A 19,852-nucleotide genomic window follows, 5' to 3' on the forward strand; every position below is an offset into this window, starting at 1 on the left:
GTGAGTCCATTAGATTCTGGAATATGCCTGGTGCCACACTGACACCGAATTGCAGCCGCTTTACCCTGAACGCTCCTCTGTGCATCACAATCGTCTGTGCCTCTGCTGTGGCCTCATCTACTGGCAGCTGTTGATATGCTTGGGCCAAGTCCAGCTTGCCAAAAATTTTCGACCCAGCCAGGGTGGCAAGGACATGGCTGACGACTGGCACTGAGTATGCATGGGCCGTGAGGGCTTTGTTTATGGTACATTTGTAGTCTGCGCAGATGCGGACCGAACCATTAGGCTTGACGGGTGTGACGATTGGGGTTTCCCAGGGGGCATTAGGCACCGGCTCCAGCACTCCTTGCTCCACGAGTTGGTCCAATTCCTCGTCTATACGGGGTTTCAGGGCGAATGGGACCCGGCAGGCCTTGAGCCTGACCGGTCATACTGCAGGGTCAAGCTGTAGAGCAATGGGGGGGGCCCGTATACTGTCCCAATTTCCCATCGAAAACCCCTGGAAATTCCTTGCATATGGCGTCCACGTCCACTTGTAAGGTAGTGTGGTTCACCCCGGTGATGGCTAGCCTCAGTGGTCCAAACCATGCCAATCCCAGTAAGCTAATGTAGGGGCCCTTGACCACAAGCAAGTCCAGTTGCCGCGTCCGCCCTCGGTATTGCACCCTGAAGGTCCACACCCCCATTGTGGGGACCTTACGTTTCTGGAAGTCCCGAAGGGTGAATGGGGCCAGCCTGAGTTTGGGACCCCCAGTAGGACACAGTTTCCTTAAGGTCCTTGCCGAGATTATGGATAGAGTTGAACCCATGTCAAGCTCCATGCGGCATGGGGGCCCCTCTATCTGTACCTCTACATAAATTTTCTCTACGTTGGGGTGGGGCAACTGGTATACCTGGAAGTCCATGAGCTCCGTCGAGTTGCCTTGGTGCGTTGGGCCCCGGGACCTAGGGCTCTTGGATTGGTTATCTGATGCCTGGCGTCGGGTGGGCCGAGCTCGACACACCCGGGCGATGTGTCCTGATTTTCTGCACTGCCTGCACTCTGCGTTGCGGAAACGGCAGGTCCTCCTCTCGTGACTTTCCCCGCAGCTTGCACAGTTCCCTCCTTCTCGTAGAGGCAGCTGTGGTATGTGGGCTGCTTGAGTGCACTGCTGTACTCGGTGCACCTCCTCCCTGTCAGATCCTGAGTCGTCGGTGAGGTCTTCGTGGTGGACCCTCGGTTGGGATGGCAGGCTTGGCCGTGCCTCTTGCGTTGACCTCTTGGCAGCTTCCGTTGCCAGGGCCTCCTCCAGAGCGTAGTCCTTCTTAGCGTAGAGGCGTCATTGCAGCCTCTCATCCTTCAGGCCACCGACGAGGCGGTCACGAAGCATGTTCTCCAGCTCTGAGAAGTTGCAGAACCGGGCGGCTTGGCGGAGAGAAGTCACAAACCCAGTTATGGTTTCCCCAGGGGCTTGCCGCTTTGCGTAGACGGCATTTCGACAAGCCACCACTGAGGGCTGTGGTGAAAAGTGCCCCTTCAGCTGTTCCATTATTGTTTTGTATGGAACAGTAGCGACGTCTTCAGGTGCAAGGAGAGCCCAGGCGATTTCAAACGTCTCCTCTCCGCAGATGCTGAAGAATATCACCCTCTTCTTGCCGTCTTCTTCATCGGTGACCCCTTTGGCTTCTAGGAGGAAGGTGAAATGGGAGGCGTACGCTTCCCAGTCTCCAGATGCTGGGTTGAACGGCGAGAAGCTGCTGTCGGTTGCCATTCTGAGTTCCTTGTGTCCCGGAGCTGAAGCCTGGATACACGGTGCGAGGCAGCGGTGCGGCAGGTGGCGGTGCTGCGGTGCTGTGTGTGGCAGTCAGCTCAGCGGGATCCCATCCTCGCTGCCAGTGAAATATACTCAGAGTCGCAAAGTGATTTCATGCTCTTTATTCAGCTCATAGTGGTGAGGAGGAATGAATGAATGTCCCCTCAAAGTATCTGCTTTATATACATTATTTACACAATGGGCTGCACATGATTGGCTAATTCTGGAATTCTACTGTAAGCCAATCAGGTTGTGGATTCCCTTATATCTGGAGCATGATTGGGTGGTTCCTGCCAACCAATTATACTGCTGCATTGTTCTAGGACCAATCAGACTGCTGCATTCTGAATCCTATTGTTCTAGGACCAATCAGACTGCTGCAATTTGGATCCTATTGTTCTAGGACCAATCAGACTGCTGCAGTTTGGATCCTATTCAACTCAGTACATAACACTATCTCACAAGGGAATCAGAAAAAAGGGTATTGTCTGTGCATCAGTCTGCCCCAACCTGGTACCCTCGAGATGTTTTGGACTACAACTCCCATCAGTCCCATACACAATGGCCAATATTTAGGGATGATGGGAGTTGCAGTCCAAAAACATATTGAGGATACCAGGTTGGTGTGGACTATTTGGGAGCTGATGCACCACTTGTTCCTTTATGAGATAGGCAAGTTTTTGTCAGTGTTGTCTCCTACCCAAGCTGTCATTGCTTATCTCCTCCTCAAGCACCAGGTTGGGGAAGGGTGATCTATGAAAAGAGTTATGTATTTCCAAGGCCTCACAGTGGAAGGTTTCTATCGCTTTCCTGGGAGGTCAAGTAAGCCCCACTATCCCATCATACACTCCACATTTTTTATTAACCACAGTTTACCTTAACTGTGGTCTGTCAGTTACAGATAGGTAGCCGTGTTGGTCTGCCATAGTCAAAACAAAAAAAAAAATTTTCCTTCCAGTAGCACCTTAAAGACCAACTAAGTTAGTTCTTGGTATGAGCTTTCGTGTGCATGTACACTTCTTCAGATAAGGACTTCCATTTCATGCGGCTCAATGTGGTGCCTTCCATAGTTCCAGTTACAGATAGGTAGCCGTGTTGGTCTGCCATAGTCAAAACAAAAAATTTTTTTTTCCTTCCAGTAGCACCTTAAAGACCAACTAAGTTAGTTCTTGGTATGAGCTTTCGTGTGCATGCACACTTCTTCAGATGCACACTTCTTCAGTGGTCTGTCAAAACAAGTGAACTTCTTAAACTGTGGTTTGAAGTTGGCTTGTTTTAACAAACCATAGTTCAGATGGACTGCAGTTTTTCCACATTCCGACAAAATGAAAAGCTGTGGTTAACTAAAAAAGAGAGAGAAGATCGTTTCTGTAGTCCTCCTCATGTTTGTGCCGGAAGAGGGCAAGTCTGAGGCTTATCTCAGCTTATTCCTATCATGATAAGCCATTGTTTATCAAGACATGTTTCATCATGATTTTGAGAAATTTTACTATTAGTTACCCCAATGGACACTGCAAAAGCCATGCAATGACATTTACACAGAAAATAAAGGGGGGGGGGTAGTCAAGCCTGAAATAATTAAATAACCCTTTAGCTGCTGAATCTTCAATGGAGACTGCAAATGTGTGGGTTTGTGTTTCACACAACTGTCCAGAAGAATAAATAGAATTTTATCACAAGGCTTCAAATCTCAAGGAATTCACTGACCTCATTTCTAGCAACACAGCAAGATAAAACCACTTGGGTTTTATTTCTTTTTAAAAAGAGATCCAGCTAATACATACAAGTCACACTATGCAGTCTGACAGGCCAAGAAACACAATTATTGTGAAACAGGACACAGTTTGGCAGTAATTCCAGCTAGACCTCCCAGCTGCCCTAGATATTTCTACCACCTTTCTACACAATTGTTTTTACACAGCTGACCTCCGCCTTCAAACAGAATCTCCTGTGGCCCAATGATCTGCCACAAGCCTCTTACAAACTACAGGTGCTGAAGAGCACTTGCGACAAATTTATCTAGAAAGGGTGAATGAGAAAACAGTCTAAGGAATGGAAAATCTTCTTCCCAGTGACATTTTAAAACACCAATATGTATGCTTGACTAGAGATGTGAAAAGGCATGGATTTCTGTTCTGTTCTGTTCTATATTTGCTGTATGCAGTGTTGTTTCTGTTCTGCTGCAGTTCACCTTCATGAAAACCACATTTTTGCCCCACTGTCTGCTATGGTTAGATTTTACATAATTAATTAATTAATTAATTAATTAATTGATTCCACACCATTCATCTCAATGCAGAGGAAACAAACTGCAAAGGGGGTTGGTAGTCATCAATTACACATTTGTATATATCATTTGCGGACTGATCAACAACAGCAAATTCAAAATACATTTGATGGATTGGTTTCAATTCCGGATATAGGACAAATAAGTGAACATAGGCAATTCCCACTGCTATTTCTGTTGTCATCACAGTCTCCGACATCTCTAGGCTTAAGGCTATATACAGCCATGGATTCCACAGCAGATCTTCAGAGAGATCAGTGGGTGAAGATTTTTGCAACATTGTAAGGCATCATACCATTCCTTCGGGGTTGATCTAAACATTACAGCCTTGCACAATGAATGCAACCTTTTAAATAATATTCAGCTGAAGATGCTCCACACAGACATTTTTTCAGTGCAGTTTTTGCAAATCTCTGTGCTTAATTTCACATTTTCTTTGCCATCCTCTTTATCAACCATAAACTGTGCAGAGCTTATTGAGCTGGCCCAAGCATCATGCTGAGTGAGGGAGCCACATCAGCCGGCTGATCCTGGGAGCTATGAGAGGGCAGCAAATTGCTAGTTTTAAAATTTATTCTTACTGTATTTTCAGTCCCAGGGAGAGGCACTTGTGGGATTTTCTACCTCAGGTGCTAAAAGAACTTGGCTAGCTTGGGCTACTACGCACCTTGACACATATGTGTGCCTGATCAGATGCTGGTTCTCAGTGAATTTGCATTTCCTGATGTAATGTGTATCGGTGCTTGAACCTGATGTAAATAATCAAAACAAAAGGGATATGTTTATCTTGTGCGTAAAATTCTGTGCATTTGCTAAAGTCTCATCCAATGAGCTGCTGCATGGAGGAAGCAGATGACACAACCAGGTGCCAGCATCCCAGTATGTTTGTTAGAGGAGGATACTACTGCCTGTGTTGCAGCTGCTGCCTACAATGCCATTGTATTGCCTTTGTGCAGCACAGATGTGCCAAGCAGAAGTTCCAGACAGAAAGGACAAATGGGGGAAAAGGGGAGGCAGTGGCTGCGTTTGCACATAGCACTAAGCCAAGAGGTGTGGCTTAATAAAACATACTGCGCATGAACTGTGTACTCATGCACATAGCCAGATTGCTCTTGCTTCATATGTCAGACGGATTTGTTATCCTCAGGTGGATTTGTTACCCAACTGTGGTTTGTTTCACCCTAAGAAGCCAGGATTTGCAAGCCCACAAGCAGCTATATGGCTAAGGGCTAGCTAGCGATCCTGGCTTGTTCAGGTTAAACAAACCACAGTCCTGAGTTTAGTCATCACGCCACAGTGCTTTGTTTTATCTACTCATGTCTACTACATTTGTTTTTTTATTTTGTATTTTTATGCTGTGAACTGCCTTGAGATCTATGGTTGAAGGGTGGTATACAAATTTAATAAATAATAATAATAATGTCAGGAAAAGAACAGTGTGTGGCAATAACTGGGTTTCCTGCACGGTATGGTATATTAAGGTGAGTAGCTTGGCTTGCTACTACATATAAAAGTGACCAGAGTAATTGGCGTATTTTTGTAAAGGGCTTAAGCTGAGGGCGCGGTAGATTTGTAGTGCCAGTTCAAAGCTGCCATTGTAGATTTTTGGCATTTAAGAAATTGTTTTCTGTTCAGAGAGTTAAGTGGGAGGTCAGGGTGGCTTGCGTTAGCATACGGGCCAATTATTTCTATGCCGCCTTTGCCATACTTTGGATATTACTTATAGCTGCTCCAAATCTCTGCTGCACCTGCCGCTGAATCCCTCTAGGATCAAGCTGCCCATCTTCCCTATGATTATGGATAAAAGAAACCACAGCAGGGCTTGGAGAGACACGTGTTTTGTCTCTGAAATGCTTAGAATTCACTCGACAACAAAAGTTGTATAATAGCAAGGCCAGTGAGGCTGCTTCGCAGTGACTTCCTCGAGGACTCCACAGCTAAATTGGCTGGGATTTAATTAAGGAAAATTCCCTGAAATTTTGTCCATCGTCTTCGCCAATTCCCCACAGCCTTATAGTATTTGAAGTGCAAGCCTTTAAGTTGTCCTTCCAAATACTCTGAAATGTCCTTGTAATTTAAACAGTGGTTTTTGTCCTTAGGGATAAACCTGAACTCCTCTATTCACCTGGGGCTAAAAGAACAACTCAGTATGCATATTCTGTCCCCATTCTGCTGTTTTCACATAGAGGACAGAAAATACACTCCTGATGCCGGGACGAATTCCAAATTCCTTTCTGCCACGCTCCTTTAACAGCTGTGAAATTCTGGAGTGTTATGGAGAAGCAGAATGAGACATATTAATGGGTACAGACATGACTGCTTTAAAATATTTTCAGTCACTTGAACAGCAAGGTTTGGATTTTTAGGATAAAATAATACAAGCAGTATGTCTACCGGAGAGGATTACTGCACATTAAAGGAAACACTGAAAAGCCTTTCCTATGGTCGGATCCAGGCCTTGTCATGCTTTGAATAGACACATTTATTTATTTATTTATTTAAACACAATGGGACTTCAATAAAGTTAAGGTGGTGTTGGGACAGATTCTGAAAGGCCCTCCTAATACCCTGAGGTTTTAGATAACTACTGCCTGGTAACAAATATTTCATTCTTGGACAAGGTGATCAAGATGGTGGTATCTGGCCAGCTAAAAGAGTGTCAAGATGAAGCATCACCTAGACTTATCCAAATGGGATTCTGACGAAACATACAGAAAAAAATCTTTCTGACGGTAAGAGTTGCTCAACAGTGGAACAGTCTCCCTTGGAAGGTTGTGGACTCTTTTTTCCTTGGAGGTTTTTAAGCAGAGGTTGGGCGGCCATCTGTCCTGGATCTTGTTGTATCTGAGATTCCTGCATTACAGGGGGTTGGACTAGATGACCCTTGGGTCCCTCCAAACACTTCAATTCCATCCCAGACAAGAGAAAGTACTTCTTCACTCAACACACAATTAAACCATGGAACGCACTCCCACAGGAGGTAGTGATGGCCACCAATCTGGATTGCTTTAAAAGAGGATTAGACAAATTCATGGAGGATAAGTGGACACTAGTCATGATTGCTAGATTCTTCCTCCACTGTTTGGGGCAGTAGGTCTCTGAATACTAGGTGCTGGGAGTCACAGGTGGGGGAGAGAGTGATATTGTGTTCCGGTCCTGCTTTTGGGCTTCTCACAGGCATTCATTTGGCTACTGTGTGAACAGGATGAAGGACTAGATGGGCCATTGGCCTAATCCAGCAGGCTCTTCTTGTGTGCTTATGAAGATAGGAGCTATACAGTGGTACCTCAGGTTACAGACGCTTCAGGTTACAGACTCCACTAACCCAGAAATAGTACCTCAGGTTAAGAACTTTGCTTCAGGATGAGAACAGAATCGTGCTCTGGCGGCGGGCAGCAGCGGGAGGCCCCATTAGCTAAAGTGGTACCTCAGGTTAAGAACAGTTTCAGGTTAAGAACGGACCTCTGGAACGAATTAAGTTCTTAACCGGAGGTACCACTGTAATGCAAAATGTCTGAAGGGCACCAGGTTGGGAAAGGCTAGTCTACTCTAAGCCTGAAAGAGTCTCAATCCAGCACAATGCAGCAAATATGTAAAGATACGTATGTAAACCCATATAACCTTCAGCCCTCTCCAAGAACACATAAGGAGAAAACACAGTGCCTGAAGGTTATTATGAAGATTCAAGTACCGTTTTTTTAAAGACTGAATGGATGTCTCCTTGAAATCATTTTAACTCCCACTAAATTGAGGATAATTTGTTTTCACTTTTTTGAAAGATTGGAAAAAAGCTAAACAAAGGGTTCAAGCCTACGAAAGGATGCAATTCTATTTCAAAAAGTGTCTTTTGGGGTCAGGTGAGACTGTGGGTTCAAAAAAATCCTATTAATTTTAAGTAATAAGTCACCATCTAGGGCAAGGTTACGGATGCCTGAGTCCTGCTGAGATAAATGGCGCTGAAGCATGTGAAATTTGATAATGCCTTATGGCCGCTAAGTGCTATTGAAAAGGCTAATAATTTTTTTTGCAGTATTAAACATCTTCTGGTACTCCATGTCAAATTTTGCAACCCCCAAAGGGCTGTCAAAATAAACTTTTGATTTGTTAATTGTCTAAATTTTAACTGATAAAAGTCAGTTTAGGTTTTGCATTTGAATAAAAATAGCTCTGAATAAAAGGATATACTTTCCGGGTTGTTGTTGTTTTAGATTATGCACATATATTCTGCATTATGGATTATCATAGGATCAAACTACATTTAAAAAACTATTTAAAAAATGTATGCACCACATAATTGAATAAAAGACCTCAAAGCACATTACAAATAAGCAATCAACTTGCATGTTTCTTTTAAAAAAACAAAAATAAATAGCCACTGCAGGATGTGTGTGCCTGTGTGTGATTGTGTTTGCACACACACAACTATCAGACCCATAGCACATGGAAAGGTTTCCTTAAAACCCACTGCATGGCCCAATAAAAATAATTAAAAACACAATAAAATCACTACAAATTCCAATAAAATCAATAATAATCAACTCAATGGAATCTTCCCTTGCAGAACTAATAGTAGGGGTGTGTGTGTGTGTGTGTGTGTGTGTGTGTGTGAGAGAGAGAGAGAGAGAGAGAGAGAGAGAGAGAGAGAGAGAGAGATTTTTGTCAGGAAAACACAACCCTCACCCACATATCACGGTCCTGATCCTGATCCATACAGTAGTAATGTACTTTTTAAAATGCACATTAATTGCCTACATGCAATCAGTGTTACACTTCACCTAGTCCTTAGAAGAGCACAGCCTTCAATGCAAGAAAGAAAGAGGTATAGCTTTTCTTTGATAGTGCCTACACAACCCCCCCACACACACTCCTGATGGCTTTTGTAAGCTCTTATATAAAAATGTAATTTAAATTTGATTTATTGGGGTCATTTTTTATAACCTATCAGAAATGTTCCACTCAATTAATCTAACTGATTAGTAGCTAAACATTGCAGCCCGACAGAATCACGTATGCACAAAAGCTTGGTGCTTTTGCCTCTCTTCTTCCTGTGGAGACAGCTGCTCTGGCTCACCCCTCCCCACCTATTGGCTTTCCAATTATGGAGCGATTTAGAATACAATTTCCGCAATTCAGCGGTGGGTCTGTTGACCCTGAGCAGAAGGAAAATGCTAGGTGCAGCCATGTATCTGATGCACAGGTGCCAATATATCAGGATTATATTTGTCCTCTGAAGGTATCTGTAGAAATAACTGAAATTTTGTAGGAATGTGTAATGGTTCTAGGGGTTGCTCGTGCGTAAATTGGCGCCACACCTGGCTGGGTTAACTGGGTGAACTCTTTCTGTCCGGACAGCCACTCACCCGTGGCTGTCTCAATCGCTGACAGAATCCGTCAGTGGGCGTTTCTTGAACTTCTTCCAGCAAAGAAGCTCTTTGACGCCTAGTCGCCGCCTACTCTCCCTGCGCGGAAGTCTTCTGCGCAGGGAGGGTGTGGGCAGCGGAGCACCCATGCTCTCCCTGCTGGTCTCCGGCGAGGAGTCATGGAGCCACCTCGCCGATTCCCCCATCTGCCCCCCTTCTCCACTGGTGCTACGCTGATTTCCTTCCCCAGAAGATGGGCTGCTTCTCTCCCTCCCGGGACGCTCTCCGGAATCCCTCTGGAGCCCTCCCTCTCCCTCTGGCTCCGATGGCAGTTCCCTGACAGAATGTAATGACCCATTACTGCTATGAGGGGTTTGCTGCTGCCGCCGCCACTGTTAAGAGTTGTTGATTGTTTATGTATGATCATGTGTTTCAAATAGTTTGCCTTATTTTAAACAGTTAACAACAATGGCTTATTCCATTCAAAGACTTAACCGGACAGAATTTGCTTTGCCAAGTGGCATAACAGAGTTTGCCTGCTGCACAAGCTGCAAGTTTGAAGTTTATTATTTCAGAGAATCAGAGAATTCTAGAATTGGGACCCCAAAAGTCATCTAGTCCCATAGGAGCCAACTCTTAGGGGTCGAGTTCCCCCTAAATTTGATGGGCATTGCCATTCAAATGGTCTTGTGATCTATTATTTATTATGTGGAGAGGGACTTACCCGCCTCCCCCAATATTTTATTGAAGCTGGCACCCCTGTCTAGTCCACCCCTCTGCAACGCAGGAATCACGGCTAAAGAATCCCTGACAGATGGCCATTTATCATCTATAGATTTTCTGTTCATGTACAAATCAGTGTAAAGAACCCTCTTCCTCTCGCCCATTCCATCAGAGAACCAAATCAACAGTCATATATCATGTTGAGATGCCAACTCCATGGAAATTCAGAGCCATTTTAAGCTCCCTTACTGACTTGAGAGTCAAAACCAGAAGTGAACCAGCACATCAACAACCTGCTCCTCACATCACCAGCAGAAAAGTCAGAGGGGTATCCAAGCAAGTTCACCTCTTGATAATTTGGTTCCCATTCCTTTTACAGTGGTACCTCGGGTTAAGTACTTAATTCGTTCCAGAGGTCCGTTCTTAACTTGAAACTGTTCTTAACCTGAAGCACCACTTTAGCTAATGGGGCCTCCTGCTGCACCGCTGGAGCCCGATTTCTGTTCTTATCCTGAAGCAAAGTTCTTAACCTGAAGCACTACTTCTGGCTTAGTGGAGTGTGTAACCTGAAGCGAATGTAACCTGAAGTGTATGTAACCCGAGGTACCACTGTACTAATGAGATGTCAGAACTGCATTCTCTGGCTTTGGGAGGGACTCACTTACCTGACCAGGACTACCAAACTCATGGGTCATCAGTGCGGTGCCAGCAGGTGTCTATGTGCCTGCTGAAATTTGGTTTGAAAACAGCATTGACTTGTTTCGAATACAACAGCTTTTGGTGTATGCTTCCTTTCAATGGCACAAGTTTTTGCCAACACACAATACTGATGCACGTTAAATATTGGCAAAGTTCAAACAGTCCTTAAAAACAAGTCTGTTTGGTTTATACATACCTGGTGAGTGGAGCTTGGTGGATGATACAACCAATCTCTTAGGGGATGAAACTGTGGGTCTGTTGGCCTCTTGATCTTTCTGTACTTCTTTTTTGGAGCCTGTTGAAAAGGTTAAGACAACGGATGTTTGTTTTGCATGTGACTGAATGGGAAGCATAGCTGTTTGTTTTCTGTCTGACTGCGATTACATTAACTCTTTTCATGTGCCATATGCATGTTCAATTGTACATGTGACAGGGAAGGGAAGTGCAGCAGGTCATGTGGAAGTTGCAGCAGGACCATTAGATATGATTGCACCAACACCTGTGTTCCATGCACGCATGCACACACACACACACAAACACAGGTATGATGCATGAAAAGGGCTTTAGCACATTACTTCTAGGTAGATAGGTTTAGAAACAGGTTGACAAGTCATTGAGCATTTTTAAGGACACATTTTCTGTTGTCTACCTTCGGCATTTAAAACCTATTTGCTTTCAGGCTACATAATAATGGGCAGTAATGGGGTGTGTGTGTGGAAACCAAGGTCAAATTGGGCAATCATTTCAGATGAAAGATAAATGATGCTCAAATAATACATTTTTACATCCTTCTTGTGCATGTACAGGGAAAAATGACAAATAGATCAGTCGTATTTTACTGCAGGGTATATGAACCTGGAAAACCAAGCTACTGTCACAATACGTTAAAAACTCGCCATCTATGTGATATGTATCTTCAGTGACTTCAAATAAAGAGAATGCTAATAATGAAATCTGTGGCTCTAGTGCTTTGTGGTTGGAAGCGGTAGGAGAGAAACAAGCATTTTTTTTTTGCAATTCTGCATTTGGATAATTAACTTATTTCACTAAATATTTTATTCTGTGAACTGCCCTGAGACTTCCTGGTATAGGGTGGTATAATAATAATAATAATAATAATAATAATAATAATAATAATAATATAACAACTGCTGCTGGCTTCTCAAAACTTTCATAATGTCTGAAAGAGCACATGGCGCAATATAACACACTACTCTGCAAGTCAAAATGTGAGCTCTGGTTAAGTCCAAGCTGCCATCCCGAGGACCGTTAGGGGTTGGATTCAGTGGAATTTCAGCAGCCAAACTGTCTGCAAAGTTGTAGCCAAGGAGTTTATAATGTTTTATTTAATTATTTAATTTACAAAAGTTTCTAAATGCCACCCAATCACATGAATTGTCAAAGCCGGGTGCAACGTAGACCACAAATCAATCACAGTAACGATTGGTTCATCTAGAAAAGGCAAACAAACAGCTGAATGGGCACGTTGCCATAAGAAGGGTATTCAAAAGATGTCTGAAGGTTAATAGTGAGAGCAGGAGGCTGGACTAGATGGACGTTTGACCTGATCCGGCGGAGGCCTCTTCTTTGGTTTCTATGGGAATTTATGCATATTGGTATAAAAGGTAAAGGGACCCCTGACCATTAGGTCCAGTCGTGACCGACTCTGGCGTTGCGGCACTCATCTCGCTTTATTGGCCAAGGGAGCTGGCGTACAGCTTCCGGGTCATGTGGCCAGCATGACTAAGCCACTTCTGGCGAACCAGAGCAGTGCATGGAAACGCCATTTACCTTTCCGCCACAGCGGTACCTATTTATCTACTTGCACTTTGACGTGCTTTCGAACTGCTAGGTTGGCAGGAGGCATATTGGTATAGTAAGCCGATATGTCAAAAAATGGCCACTGCGGCTACTTGATATAAGTTTGAATGAAACCATCCTCAGAAACATCTTTAATGGAGTTTCCAAGCTACCTACTAATGGGGGGGGGGGGGGAGCTTGTTTTGCCTTCTGCAGAGAAAGATAAACAATTCTAACTTTTTTGCCTTCCTACCATCACCCCAGTGCTCGCGAGCAGTCATGCCCTTCCTAAGTAATGAGCCATTACTGCACACACTATTTGAGACAAGATGAGATAAGCTAGAAATATGAAAAGGTTATGAAAAAAGAACAATCCAGTTCTCACTAGAGAATTACTCGACAAGATGGAAATAACATGAATAAGTAAGCAAACAAGGACCGAACTTTATATTTGTCAGCCTAGGAAGATTCATTTTTTGTTCTTTTCTATTTCTTGACTTTGACTCTTTTGCTAGTAATTATTTTTGTCCTTTACCAACTGAAAGTGACTTATTTTCCTGTACTTTTCTTTTTGTCTTTTTTTTTTTTTTAAAAAGGCTATATATGTACGTAAGAGTCAAACTAGACCTGATTTTAAGTTTTAGATCACATGCTTGCAAAAAGGCCATGTCTCTCTGTGGGGCAACGTTGGCGAGTGGTGATTGTGGGCAGCTGACTTACTCTTCTTTTGCCCAAGAGAGCCATTGGAAGGTAGGGAGGAAGCAGTGGATCATTCCCCCAGCTTTTGTTCCCCTTGCTAAGGCTGCAAACCTAGCCCCAATTACCTAGGATTTACTTTCCTTTGGATTTACTTCCAAGCAGACAGGGTTAGGATTGAAAATGATTTTCTTCCTTAAAAGGTTCTAATGTGGTGCAAACCACCCCTCTGATCCAATTCAGGGCATGATTTGGCAATGCAGATAATTGTCATTAAACATTATTCCTGAGCTTTATTTAAAAAAACACCCCTCTCTGCATAAACCTATTGGGCAGATTCTATACTATATTCTTTTATAGTAGGTTGATTTGATCATTGACACAATGGAACAAACCATTTTGATCCATTCAGATTCAATAGGAAGTATGTTCTTTTCCCAATTATTTGTGACCATTACCTTTGCACCAGTGACAACACTAGTTCCCACATCTAGATCATTTTCTGAGATAGCATATTTTAAATAAGCAAGTAAGAGCACCTTAGTTTCCAAAGCTCTTGACCAATATTTGCCTTCTCTCTTGAAAACTACCAACTTTCTATAAAGAAAACATGTCTCACAACATTTCCTCACGCAGCACAATTATTTCACTAGAGTATGAAAGGACAAATCCCATGCTTTCTCATCCTTGCCCCCCCAATCTCTTATCTTCCCTCCCTCCTCTTCCTCTGTAATCTTTTTCTGTTTAATCTTTGACATGCCAGCAAAGTATGCAAAATTGAGAAAGTTCCAAATATGCATAAGTGGATGGTGTAATACAGTGAAATCTAATTAAATTTACTCATTTCATAGAGTGGAAGAAAAGCAATCAACTCCTGTCATCAACGCAATTTGCATGGCAATTATTTTCTAATGTTGTTGTCCCATGCTAGGCGCTTGTCTTCTCTCTCTCTCTTTTGTTTTGTTTCTGACGGTCTGAATTGCTGTGGTGCAGCAAAATGGTGAGATACTAGTTGTGTTAATTAAAGATTATCGGTACCCTGTTGCCTAATTTAGATGACAAGCAGATCTCATGAAAATACTAGATCTGCTATCTACCCGGGATTTATATTTCCCTTTTAAATGAGATTGTATGGGAGGAACAGTCCTCTTCTAGGAAAACCCAACACATGACATATTTCAAATGGAACTTTGCAGGGTTGCATTCCTCTCATTAGGATGCTTGAAGCTGTTCCTTTGCAAATGAATTTCCCACTTACACCTTGTTACAATGATGCACTTTCCTCCGCTATGCATGCATTTCAAGTGCTATGGTGAAACCCTTCCTTTCAGATGTTTCCTATTTGAAGCTAAATGGCATGCAAGGCAGTTCACCCACTGCTATTCATTCCATACACCATGGGGAATAATGAGGGGAGAGAGATGTAATATTCTAGAGCATTGGCTCAGCTCAAACATACTTTTTCCTTTCCGGAGTCAATCTCTCAAAAGCCATTTCTGTTAATTTGTGGCAGCCACTGGTCGTAGTCACCGCAATTCTGCACTTTTAATATTTCTTTATTATTATTATTATTATCTGTAACAACTGGGACTTGCCATAAAAATATTGCAGTGTGGTGTGTTCCTGTTCAGGGTTCCCAACAGCCACCCATGCCCTATTCAAGAATACTCCATTAGATCCTGTTTCCCCCTCAGCAGTCAGCATTCCATGACCTCTGAGGACGCTCAGTCTTCATTGACATGTTAGGGGGGCTCCCTTTCTTCCCTTAATGTTTTATCCTCAAGTTTTCTTGTACTTCAGGAGACCTCCATTGTTCAGCCTGGACACTGAGATCCAGCTCTGAGGGCCTTCTGGTGGTTCCCTTACTGTGAGAAGTGAAGTTACAGGGAGCCAGACAGAGGACCTTCTCAGTAGCGATGTCTGCCCTGTGGAACGCCCTCCCATCAGATGTCAAGGAAATAAAGCACTATACAACTTTAGAAGACATCTGAAGGAGCCCTGTACAGGTAAGTTTTAATGTTTGATGTTTTATTACATTTTTATATCTGTTGGAAGCTGCCCACGGTGGCTGGAGCAACCCAGTCAGATGGGTGGGGTTCAAACAATAACACTGCTGTTGTTTGCCTGAGTTTACTGGTACTTCCCTATTGATCATGTCCAGTAGTGGACAGCGTGCTGGTCTGAAGATACGTGACTCTTGCTGCTTACTGGGATACGGAAGGGTGAGGCAGCGGCCAGGTTGGTGCAGTGCAAATTCACTGGCTGAGCCAATCCAGTGCTCCTACCAGTGCATTTGCATGGTGCTGCCCTCCCTGCCACCTTGCCCCCTCCCCCTACTGGAAAGCAGCAGTTACTCACCAGCCGGGAGGTCAGGTGAGCGCCTCTCCTTTACCACGCCGTCCACTACTGTGTGTGGAGCTCAGCTTGTGAAGGTGGAAGAAAGTTGGCCAGTGTGGTGTAGTGGTTAAGAGCGGTGGACTTGTAATCTGGTGAACCGGGTTTGCTTCCCCGCTCCTCCACATGCAGCTGCTGGGTGACCTTGGGCTAGTCACACTTCTCTGAAGTCTCTCAGCCCCACTCACCTCACAGAGTGTTTGTTGTGGGGGAGGAAGGGAAAGGAGATTGTTAGCCTCTTTGAGACTCCTTCGGGTACTGATAAAGCGGGATATCAAATCCAAACTCCTCCTCCTCTTCTTCTTCCTCCTCTTCTTCTTCTTCTTCTTCATGCTTGGTCCTCTTTTTAGAATATGTCTGTCTCCACCTTAAAATGGTGAATTACTATAGTCCAAGAGATGACATTTTGTGGGAATGTGATGTGGGGTCTGCCAGTCCACTCTTTCCTACCAGAGAATCACAGTGATGACAAGCTCCAGGAATCCTGCCCTCTGCTGGGCAGAAGAACTAATGGGGTGATGGGCATCTTGAGGCTCTCACCCGTACTTGCTGCTTGTGCTGAGCTGAGATTGGCTTGGCTTCTTCCCACAGAGCTGATTGCCTAGCAGAGGTCACCACCAGCACTCTCATTGGCTGGCTCTCGTCTCCCTTCCTCACAGTGCTGGCCTCTGCTGCCTCTCCCTTGCCCTCTGTGGGTGCTGTCCCACCCAACAGCTGACTGGTGGTGTGTGCACCGCATGAAGCACCTGATCGAGACATTAGAGGCTGGGTGCAAAACAGTCCCGGTCTTTAGCCCTGTTAGCTTGGGAGTCAATACACCCCTGGTTTTAAATCTGTGGATTTTACTCCTTGGTCCTCCATTTCAAATCAATGAGCTGCTGCAAACCTTCTTTTCCTGTCTTCTGCTTTAACATGATTTGTGATTTTATAATGGTACAGTATTGATTCTGTCTCATTGTAATATTCTTTTAATCCTTGCGTGCCACCCAGATATATCCATTTATAGGGTAGTCTTTAAATTGCATAAATAAATACTATAAATAATAAACACCTCCTTCACACAATGAGGGTGGTCATGGTGTATACACATACGTAATGGACTGAGGCTCGTGATATGAAAACATAAATGCATCCATTTCTCTCTACTTCAGCATTGGCTTCTTTAAATCAATAAAAAGTAGGATTCATTCATCTGGATATGCCCTCAGGTGTTGTGGGGGAGCGATCACAGCTCAGTGACAAGGATTCAGTCCCTGGATTCTCCAGCTTAAAAAGGATCAGGTAGCAAGGGAAAGAGCTCTGCCTGAGATCCTGGAGAGCTGCTGCCAGTCAGACCAGACAATATTGGCCAAGATGTACAAATAAATGGATCCTGCATGAATCAGCTTCCTTTGTTCTCCCTATTAATTTCTTTCCATCAGAAAACACTTTAAAAATAGTAATTAGAAGAAGCTATTCTACCTCATATTTAGACTGATTTGATCAATCTTTTCTTCTATGAAATGGGAGGAGAAAGATCTCAACCAGACCTCAGTGCTTTTCACGGCTCACATGCTCTCCCATGAAGCTGATGGATCAGAGCCCAGAGGCAGGAAGTCTCAGGTTAAACTGTTTGAACAATCTCAAGTTGGTATCTGGTTGGCAAAAACCTCTGCCAGAGACCCTGCCAGTCAGAGTAGGCCATACTGGGATAGATGGAGGCAGCTCAATGCATTCAACTCAGCCAACAACTTCCCATCATTACTTATAAGGACAGATAATCCCAAACAATTGTACAAAGATGTGCTGATTTGCTGAGCCTGAGCTAGGTGCATTCTAAGATGGTGGTGGTGTTCTGATGACTCTCCCCATGCTTTGAAATAATGCATGAAAAGGGTTGTGGAGTTGCTTTAGACCAGCCCCAACCTCACCACTGACATCTGCAGCAACCATTCCTCTTCTCCATCTGTATGGTTGGCCAGGGTGTGAAGGGCTCTGCATATTTGCTGATGTATGCTCTTCCATATGAGGCAGGACTGGTTGGGCCAGGGTCCCCCCCTCATGTGGAAGAGAGATGAGGCTAGTCCATGTGCCCTCCTCATGTCTTTTTTTAATGTGTGGCAGGTATGTGAACCTCCTTTTGTGACATGAAGGATATTCCTGCATTACATTTTTAAAAAATAAATGCAGGTCTATGGTAGGGACGTCCGTTTCAGTTTCTTTTAGTTTCTCATTATTCCAGTCTGAAGTTCTCCACATCCCCACATCAGTTTGAGGTGTTCTTTAAAAAAAAGTCTTCATAAAAATTCACCATCTTTTTAGTTAGCACAAATTAGTACAAATTAGTCCCAATATACACATTTTTGCAAATTAAAATCTTCCCTAATATAATGCATTTTGTATGTTATTTTTCCTAATACATGATTTTGTATGTTATTTTTCCTAATACATGATTTTGTATGTTATTTTTCCTAATACATGATTTTGTATGCACACTTTATCCTAGCAGATCACTGGGCATTTTGCAACTGCATTGCAAAATTCAGAGCAGTGAGAATTTTGAAGGATTGTTGTATTTCGGTTCAGTTGTTTTGGAAACTGCGAATTAGGTAGGTTCCCCTTTGAGTGTGAACTGAATCAAATTTCTCCCCTATCTACCCCCAGTTTATAGTTTCATATTTTTCTAAAGCTATGTATTTTTTAGGTACCAAGAGTATGGATCTGATTCCAGCTCCCTATTTCCAGGCTTCACCTGCTTCTTACTGGGGGCTGCTTGTTGTTTTGATTTCCACCAGAAGAATGTTGGCAAGTTTCTTATTAGCATTTATGGCTTTCAGAAAAATGAGGCTGGCAGCCTCACTTAACACCTCCCCCCAAACTGGTATTTATCATTTTTTTCTTGACAGGACTGTTGTCAGTGGCTGACAGCTGCAAGGGCAGCCAGCAGGGGCCGAAAGGAGGAAGGGGCAGATTATTCCTTAATGAGTTCTTGAAATATTTTGAAGTGAGGTCTTCCTTTCTCCCCTGCCTTGCCTTGTTCCATTATTGCCCCCTGATGACTACTGGTGGAGATAAAGCTATAATGACAATGCATGTTTGCCCAAAGCCAAATCCCTGTATAACCAGCCATTTCTCTAATGCAATACATCATCTATCCAGAAGAATTCAAAACTTCCTCTCCTTTCAACAACCGGCTTGATGTCACTGCTGGCTGCACTCTTGGCTTTTTAACCTGTGCTTAGATAAGTGTCACAATTAAATATCAGACCTGACATGAAAATAAATAGCAGTGGTTAGACAACATTTGTTGTCTTGGACCAGAGAGCTCTGCTGTGAAAGAAACACGATGCTGTCTTCCTCCTTTCTCCAGCTCATCTTTAGCCTTTTTACCCTTTCTCTCCTCATTTAATAAAAAATAATGATTCCCAAGCACCTACTTGTGCTTTGTCACCCTAAGTAATGTGAAAAATTGACAGGAATAAGCGTGATAGAGCGTGTATAAGAGAGATAAAACAGCATCAGGCGAAGCTGGCTTATATTGAGGAGGACCACTGGTCCATTGGGATCAGTACTGTCTACACGGACTGGCAGCAGCTCTCCAGATTGTCAGGAAATGAAAATAAAGCTGCCAACATCGTAATGCAGCTGTACAAATCTATGGCACGACTATATTTGGAATACTGTATACAGTTCTGGTTGCCTTGCCTCAAAAATTAAATTAGAGAGTTGAGAAACGTTCAGAAAAGGGCAACCCAAATGATCAAGAGGTCGCCGTGTTTGGGACTTCTTAGTTTAGAAGAAGACAAGTAACTTTTTCTCCCTCTCTTATAACACCACAACAGTGGTGGATGTTGGAAGATTCAAGACATACAAAGGAAAGAATTTCTTCATGCAGCACTTAGTGAAACTATGGAACTTGCTCCCACAGTGATGGCCACCACCCTGTATGGCTTTAAAAGAGGGTTGGGCAACTTCATGGAGGAGAGAGCTATCCATGGCTTGCTATGATGACTAAGCTCTGCCTCCTTCGTCAGAAGCAGCAACACTTCTGAATGCCAATTGTTGGAAGCCGCAGTAGGAGAGAGCGCTTTTGTGCACAGATCCTGCTCGAGGGTTTCCCA

At 43.6% G+C, this 19,852-nt stretch overlaps 1 protein-coding gene across 3 annotated transcripts in view; it reads right to left on the reverse strand.

The window, feature by feature from the left end:
- Positions 1–19,852, reverse strand: part of MTUS2 (microtubule associated scaffold protein 2) — a 312,287-nt gene that overhangs the window by 54,434 nt on the left and 238,001 nt on the right. For all 3 annotated transcript variants that reach the window (XM_083608962.1, XM_083608963.1, XM_083608961.1), the window contains one exon: positions 11,059–11,157. In XM_083608962.1, the coding sequence (XP_083465088.1) occupies positions 11,059–11,157 (99 nt within the window). The remainder of the gene's footprint in view (positions 1–11,058; positions 11,158–19,852) is intronic.

This window comes from Podarcis filfolensis (assembly GCF_964270895.1).
Source record: "Podarcis filfolensis genome assembly, chromosome: 4".
Taxonomy (NCBI): Eukaryota; Metazoa; Chordata; class Lepidosauria; order Squamata; family Lacertidae; genus Podarcis; species Podarcis filfolensis.